The 9,012-nt window shown below is 40.0% G+C and overlaps 1 protein-coding gene across 10 annotated transcripts in view; it reads left to right on the top strand.

Moving 5' to 3' along the window:
* The first annotated feature begins 278 nt into the window (after positions 1 to 278).
* Positions 279 to 9,012, top strand: part of LOC127862610 (titin-like) — a 27,145-nt gene continuing 18,411 nt past the window's right edge. For 2 of the 10 annotated variants that reach the window (XM_052401811.1, XM_052401809.1), the window contains exons 1-3: positions 283 to 445; positions 3,585 to 4,205; positions 7,880 to 7,980. In XM_052401811.1, the coding sequence (XP_052257771.1) occupies positions 420 to 445; positions 3,585 to 4,205; positions 7,880 to 7,980 (748 nt within the window). In that variant the 5' untranslated portion in view covers positions 283 to 419. Of the gene's footprint in view, positions 446 to 1,062; positions 1,513 to 3,584; positions 4,206 to 7,879; positions 7,981 to 9,012 lie in introns of those variants that run through there. The other 8 variants (XM_052401812.1, XM_052401804.1, XM_052401810.1 and 5 more) reach the window with 8 other exon arrangements.

Genomic DNA, 9,012 nt, shown 5'->3' with positions numbered 1-9,012 from the left:
TATGATCGAATCTGACCTAAAACTAAATTTAGATTCACATCGTTCAAGCATTATCAGTTGTCAAACGAAAGTACGGTTGATATTCAAATGCATTATTGTTCTCTTTCCGGGATATTGCGATGGACATCTATAAACATAGCATATACTGTTAGATACGCATAATGTCACTTTAAAGGAACATCCATTTAAAGTTGACAGTCGATATTCGTATTTCTCTGTAAAATAAAACCCACATTGTTACAAAATAAGAGGATCGAGTTTCACAACGGCTACATGGCATCGGATGAGGTCAATGCAGGCGATTGTGATCGGCTCAATTGTGTAGCAATGTATTCATATTCTATTTACAGTATTCATACACGCATACGACCAGACAAGTGACAAATTAATGGGACGATGTTATCTAGACGGACCTCAATATGACAATTTCTAAACCGTATGATATGTAAGTAAAAATACAAATAATTAAAACTTCGTGTTTTTAATGAACAAAAGGATAATAATATGCGTTAAGTGTCGTCCAAGATTAGCCTCTGCACTCCACAGGTTAATCAGGGACGACACTTTCCGCTTGTATGATATTTTTTGCTTAAAGTACCGGTAAGCCTTTTCTTCGCGAAAATCCAGATTAGAAGGAAACTGTCTTTCCTGATTAGCCTGCGCGGAATGCACTGGCAAATCTTGGACGACACTTTTCGCACATGCATTAAGTCCCGTTTTACCAGATTGATGCTCATTTACACTTAGGATTTGGTATGTTTTGTGCTTTCTATACATTTGAGCTCAAATTCACTATTTCTTGATAGATCTTTGGCGTTTCAAACCCTATCACATGTCAGGCAATAAGCTCAGTTTTTTTAAGCGCTCTCTTTTCTGTCTACAACTAATTCCTAGGTTGTTTAGCTCCTGCTTGAGCTACTACCGTTTTCGTGTTATTATCTATCGATTGTATTGAACGCGCGATTACAAGACACTTGTGTTTTATTAGTTTAATGCTTATTTCTTTGCAAATCGCATTTATAGCAGGTCCGGTTACCGTTGTGCAAATCAGTTAAAGCGTGTTTTTATAGTTTAACCTTGTTCTTCATGCTAGCATATCAGATAGATTTACCCGTGTAAACCAAGACGTACCTTTGAGCACACGCTATATTTTACATATTGATATAAATTATCAACAAGGAAGAAGAAAACTGGCATGTCTGTCCTATGTAAGAAAACGGATAAATTACTGTTCTCTTTGTGATTTAAATGCACGTGTTCACATTTTGTTAGGCAGATATTACCTGAAAAGAATTCAACTAAATACAAGGAAGTACACTGGGATCATAGGCGTATGGAATAATTATTAATAATTCGACACCGAAGTATATTTCTTTTTGATAATATTTTTCGTGTCATGAACATTGCTTTAAGTTTAATGTGACGAATATTGATTTTAAGTATTAAAACGCATGTGAATTGACACTGAGGACTATTTCGGGAAATCAGTTATACTTACAGGTCATGTTATACGTGAGTATTTTGATAGACTAGTTTAATTATTATGCCCCCCTTCGAAGCAGAGGGGGTATATTGCTTTGCTCATGTCGGTCTGTCTGTCGGTCCGTCCACCAGGTGGTTTCCGGATGATAACTCAAGAACGCTGGGGCTAGGATCATGAAACTTCATAGGTACATTGATCATGACTCGCAGATGACCCCTATTGATTTTGAGGTCACTAGGTCAAAGGTCAGTGTCACAGGTGAAGGTCACAGTTACTGGAAATAGGCATTTTAAGTCTGTCTGTCTGTCGGTCCGTCCACCAGGTGGTTTCCGGATGATAACTCAAGAACGCTTGGGGCAAGGATCATGAAACTTCATAGGTACATTGATCATGACTCGCAGATGACCCCTATTGATTTTGAGGTCACTAGGTCAAAGGTCAAGGTCACAGGTGAAGGTCACAGTTACTGGAAATAGGCATTTTAAGGATTTAGCATGGTTCAAGCAAGGGAAACAACTACCGTTTATGCATGTTCTTTTTATTACAGCATTTGCCTCCCTTAAATTCATTTAAAATCTCATTTTACAGCAGAGATTTCAAATCTGACCTGTAAATGAGCCCCATATTTACTGCCAGTGCTAGGTTACCTTTTCCCATTTGATCATCCTTAAGTATTGTTATTGTAATGCTGCTTCTACTGCTACTGCTACTACAACTACTACTCCTACTACTACTACTACTACTACTACTACTACTACTACTACTACTACTACTACTACTACTACTACTACTACTACTACTACTACAACTACTACTACTACTACTATTACTACTACTTCTAATACTGCTACATCATCACCACCACCACCACCACCACGACCACGAGCACGACCACGACCATCACCACGACCACGACCACGACCACCACGACCACGACCACGACCACCACCACCACTACTACTACTACTACTACTACTACTACTACAACTACTACTCCTACTACTACTACTACTACTACTACTACTTCTACTACTACTACTACTACTACTACTACTACTACTACTACTACACCACGACCACGACCACGACCACAACCACCACCACGACCACGACCACCACCACCACCACCACCACCACCACCACCACCACCACCACCACCACCACCACCACCACCACCACCACCACCACCACCACCGCCACCGCCACCGCCACCACCGCCACCGCCGCCGCCGCCGCCGCCGCCACCACCACCACCACCACCACCACCACCACCGTTGTTCACAGTGACAAAAAACGTATTCACACATTGGCTGCTACTACAACTTATAGCACATATAGGGGGGCATGCATGTTTCACAAACAGCCCTTGTCATTATTTTGTTACTTAAAACACTTATCCGGTTAAACAAATTATGAAAAAAGCCACTTCAAAAATTTGGTATGTATTGGATTATACTAGTGAAATATGTCTTATATATTTTTACCAAAGATGGTATTTAAAGAGTTAAACCGGTAATGAACTTAGTGTAATCTGGTACATTTCCGTCACACCGAGCGATCTATGACTTATCGAGTAAAACTACGATAATTTTAATTGGTCAAACGAAAATAAAAATAGCTGTTATAACACGCAATACAGATTACTGTTGTAGTGTAAACAAACAGCTTTCGCTTTTACATCGAGAGTCCGTACAGGCTAATCAGGGACGACAATTTCCGCTTTTATGAAATTTTGTGTTTAAAGAAAGTCTCTTCTTAGCAAAAATCTATTACGAGGCGGTTCGATTTTATTTTGAATCTCTCATAAATGATTATTGATACAGTTTTATCGCTTCCGGGTTTTAATGTTAACGAATCCAGGATCTACAGTGATAAGTATTTACAATTGCATGTTATATAGTCATTAATTTGTTTACTCGGAAGCCGTTAAATCTTTCAGCGTTTTTTTTTTTAAAACATGTGCATAACATCCACTCAATGGTATCAGAGACGAAATGAAGAATAAAATACAAAATATAGCACAATCCGTCATGCATATTTTTTTAAGTGCCGGAGTAACAACTTATTACGTTGAAGATTTACAACAACTATATCATTCCAGTTTGGACATGAGTGTTCCCGGTGATGTCATGAACTGGTCGAGCGCCTCCTACAGATTGGATGAACTAGAGCGAAAGTTCACATTTCCGTGCGTCGTGCGACTCGCCGAAGGCTTTTGCTCAGACAGCGAATCGGAAGGGTTCTCTAAAGATGACATCATCGGAATAGACAGCAAGTTGGTCTTACACAAGGTGGCAGCACACTTTACGAACAGGAAATCTGGCGTACGGCCGACCAAAGGCGAGTATGATTTCGGGTATGAGCGCTTAAGCGATGAGATTTTGGTCCCCTTAAATTACAAGGGAAAGGCGAAAGTCCAGACATGCACTGGGAAGACGTATACGACAGTAAAAGATCTAATTGCCGACTTTCCGCGCTTTGCGAAGATCTGCAGGACACTGAAGGCATACTCTGCCGACGATCAGCCCATGGACTTACCAGGAGGATCAACAATTGAGCTGGACCGTATCTTACCTGGAAGGAACATAAAACCAGACGTTTTGTGCATAAAATTTAACGTTTCCGGTAAACCGACGTACGCCAAGGTGGCCGTTACTGAACGCGCTGAGATCCAATGCGAGTCGGATGAGACTGAGTATACGATAAAAGAAGTCATTGACAGGTTAGTAAATGTGTCTCATTATCCCCACGCTTTTTGAAAAAAAGGTGGGGATATTGTGGTTATCTCCGCCGTCCGTCCGTCCGTCCGTCCGTCCGTCTGTCTGTCTGTCTGTCTGTCCGTCCGTCCTGGCCACTATCTCCTCCTACACTAAAAGCACTAGAACCTTGAAACTTACACACATGGTAGCTATGAGCATATGTGCGACCCTGCACTATTTGGAATTTTGATCTGACCCCTGGGTCAAAAGTTATAGCGGTTGGGGTGGGGCCGCGTCAGAAATTATCACTCATTTTTTTAGGTTATTTTACATTTACTTCTTTATTTCTACACCGATTCACTTCAAATTGATACTGGACCTCTCTTATGACAATACGGTCAATCTCAACCATGCATGGCCCCATTCCCAACCCTGGGGCGCCCCGCCCACATAGGCCACACCCACCAAAAATTTCCATTTACTATAATTTTTTCATTTCTACACGGATTCACTTCAAATTGATACTGAACTTTTGTTATGACATTAGGGTCAATCTCAACTATGCATGGCCCCAATCCTAACCCTGGGGCGCCCGCCCACATAGGCCACACCCACCAAAAAATTCCATTTACTATAATTTTTTCATTTCTACACGGATTCACTTCAAATTGATACTGAACTTCTCTTATGACATTAGGGTCAATCTCAACTATGCATGGCCCCATAACCAACCCTGGGGCCCCCGCCCACATAGACCACACCCACCCAAAATTGCCTTTACTATAATTTCTTCATTTCTACACCGATTCACTTCAAATTGATATTGAACTTCTCTTATGACAATACAGTCAATCTCAACTATGCATGGCCCCATTACCAACCCTGGGGCGCCCCGCCCACATAGACCACACCCACCCAAAATTGCCTTTTACTATAATTTCTTCATTTCTACACCGATTCACTTCAAATTGATACTGAACCTCTCTTATGACAATACGGTCAATCTCAACTATGCATGGCCCCATTACCAACCCTGGGGCCCCGCCCACATAGACCACACCCGCCCAAAATTGCCTTTTACTATAATTTCTTCATTTCTACACCGATTCACTTCAAATTGATACTGAACTTCTCTTATGACAATACGGTCAATCTCAACTATGCATGGCACAATTACCAACCCTGGGGCGCCCTGCCCACATATGTCACACCCACCCAAAATTGCCTTTTACTATAACTTCTTCATTTCTACACCAATTCACTTCTAATTGATGATGAACTTCTCTTATGACAATACGGTCAATCTCAGCTATGCATGGCCCCATTACCAACCCTGGGGCACATCTAGGTCAAACATTCGGCGTGGGGATACGCGTCGGCCTCTGCCGCGCCATTTCTAGTTATTTAAGCCGTGTTCTGAGAAAACTGGGATTAATGCATGTGCGTTAAGTGTCGTCCCAGTTTAGCCTGTGCTGTCCGCACAGGCTAATCAGTGACGACGCTTTCCGCCTAAATTTGATTTTTGCTAAGAAGAGACTTCATTTGAACGAAAAATGTCATAAAAGCGGAAAGTGTCGTCCCTGATTAGCCTGTGCGGACTCTACTGGCTAATCGGGGACGACACTTTACGCACATGCATTATGCCCAGTTTTTTCAGAGCGCGACTCATTTATTTACAATCTACTGTTTCCAACAGTTCCATGAACGGTTTTGTAATACAACGGCCCACTTCTATAGCTTTTCCTGCCCGCTCTATATCTCACGTGCACCATAACAGAATTGTAGTGTTATATTTGTATAGGATTGTGTATGATATAATCATTTCATATCTCACACATTTTTAGCTCATCTATTTTTTGAAAAAAAAATGAGCTATTGTCATCACCTTGGCGTCGGCGTCGGCGTCGGCGTCCGGTTAAGTTTTGCGTTTAGGTCCATTTTTCTCAGAAAGTATCAATGCTATTGCATTCAAACTTGGTACACTTACTTACTATCATGAGGGGACTGGGCAGGCAAAGTTAGATAACTCTGGCGTGCATTTTGACAGAATTATGTGCCCTTTTTATACTTAGAAAATTGAAAATTTTGGTTAAGTTTTGTGTTTAGGTCCATTTTATTCCTTAAGTATCAAAGCTATTGCTTTCATACTTGCAACACTTACTAACTATCATAAGGGGACTGTGCAGGCAAAGTAATGTTACTCTGACTGGCATTTTGACGGAATTATGTGCCCTTTTTATACTTAGAAAATTGAAAATTTGGTCAAGTTTTGTGTTTAGGTCCACTTTATTCCTACAGTATCAAAGCTATTGCTTTCATACTTGGAACACTTATTAACTATCAGAAGGGGACTGTGCAGGCAAAGTTATGTAACTCTGACTGGCATTTTGACATAATTATGTGCCCTTTTTATACTTAGAAAATTGAAAATTTGGTTAAGTTTTGTGTTTAGGTCCACTTTACCCCTAAAGTATCATAGATATTGCTTTCATACTTGGAACACTCGCAAACTATCATAAGGGTACAGTAAAAGGACAAGTTGCATATCTCTGGATGTCATTTTTACGGAATTATGGCCCTTTTTTGACTTAGTAACTTTGAATATATGGTTAAATTTTGTGTTTCGATCCACTTTACTTCTTAAGTATCAAGGCTATTGCTTTCAAACTGCAAATACTTTCATGCTATCATGAGGTTACTGTACCTGGCAAGTTGAATTTTACCTTGATCTTTGAATGACCTTGACTCTCAAGGTCAAATTATTAAATTTTGCTAAAATTGCCATAACTTCTTTATTTATGATTAGATTTGATTGATACCATGACAAAACTACTCTTACCTGACATACCACATTAGACTCCACCCAAACCATCCCCCGTGCCCCCCCCCCCCTCCCCCCCCCGAATCCCCCCTAAACATTTTTTTTTAATATCATCTCACAAATTACCACCACACCCTCAAACTATAACCCCCCCCCCCCCACCGTTTTTTAAACGGTTAAAAAACAGAACTATTTATTTGTATTATTTTATGTTTGAAATACCGTCCAACCATCGCACCCAAGAATCCCCCCCACCCCCCCTCCCCCACCCGAATCCCCCCCCCCCCTAAACAATTTTTTTTTATGATCATCTCACAAATTACCACCACACCCTCAAACTATACCCCCCCCCCCACCTCACCCCCCCCCCCCAATTTTTTTTAAACGGTTAAAAAACAAATATTTATTTTTATTATTTTATGTTTGAAATACCGTACAACCATCGCACCCAAGAATCCCCCCTCCCCACCCCCAACCCCCCCGATTTTTTTGTTCATTTTTTTCGCATTTTTGGAAGAAAATGTAATAAATGTCCACACCCCCACACTAAACACCCCTCTTTACTCCACCCCTCCCTCCTTTGTGATTGAAAATGAGAGTCCCTTCACCTTTAAAAGGAAAATAGATGAGCGGTCTGCACCCGCAAGGCGATGCTCTTGTTATATGTACGTGCAAGCCTTTCGGGCACGACATTGTGTAAATACGTTAGGTGATAGGATAAACAGAAGAATCAATATGTGGATCACATTGCTTATATGAACCTCCATAGACGAGTGTTATAATTTTAGCGACCACAGCTGTAAAAGAATATTCTATTGCAACTTTCTTTAATATTTTTTATGAAACAATCACGATGTGCACATTTATATTTCGCAGATTCAAACTGCCGCAAATCGTGAAATTCGTTGACGATGATATCCGCAAGGTTTACACACAAGACTTGGTTGAGGGCATTGAAAACATGCGGACAATCACAGGTAAACATTACCCGGGTGATTTTTTTCTTTACAAGGATGTGTAGTGCATTAAGTAGTCAGTGTGTGGGTGGCGCGCCTTTAAAACAGTTTAAACCCACATCTTCGCTGTTTAAAGGCGATTACTCCACCTGTAATAACTTTTCTGTTTAATACTAATACTTTTGTTTGTTTTGCCATGCAGTAATCACTTGCCAAAAATAAAGACGATTTTACATGTTTACATGAATTTATCTCTTGATAATTATTCTGGATTTGTATTTGTCACATACTTACTTGACTCGAAATAAAGCTTGCCTTAATTACATTGCTAATGACAAAGCACACAGGTATAGATCCGTCATTCACATTTGTGTTAGCAGTTAACTGGCACGTATTAATGATATTGCATCGCTATTATTGTTAACGGTGCACTGTTAAGATGTGTTTGCGTATGAATTGATGCCCAATGCGGGAAGCACTTCCTGCCTAAAGATAGAAAAGGGAGCCTTCATTTTATGTTCGCCCCAATTAAAGCTTTAACTTAGACATTGGCATTCAACATTATGCAAAATGAAATTTATTCGGAGGTTTAATTCTACGTTTAGGTTTCACGTGCAACAGACTTAAGGTTCATGTAAAGTCCCAAAATGACCCCATATAGATGAAATGTTAAAATATAAAAAATGATCAGTTATACCCAAAATAAGTTAATGAAATTTACTTATGGTTGCAATAATCACATTTTTATTCCATATATGTACACAATTAAAAAAAAACACTCACAAATGGTAGTAATAATGTTATTATTATCAAAAATATTGAACGGTATGGCAAATTCTCAATTTCATTAAAAAAAACACAAATGCACCAAATAAAAACACCAACAGTATATGCAAGTTATATGTAAGGTACTCCGAGCATTGAATTGCGTCAATACAGCCCCACAAAGACACTATGCGTATTTCAAAATGAACATGTCAATGCCATGAGTCGCTATTTATAGATTTTGGAAAAATACTAACTTTCTGCGCGCATAGCATGCGATCAATAAGA

The sequence above is a fragment of the Dreissena polymorpha genome, chromosome 16, assembly GCF_020536995.1.
Source record: "Dreissena polymorpha isolate Duluth1 chromosome 16, UMN_Dpol_1.0, whole genome shotgun sequence".
NCBI classification, from domain to species: domain Eukaryota; kingdom Metazoa; phylum Mollusca; class Bivalvia; order Myida; family Dreissenidae; genus Dreissena; species Dreissena polymorpha.
The sequence above is the reverse complement of the archived record's forward strand: the minus strand, read 5'-3'. Positions and strand labels throughout refer to the sequence as shown.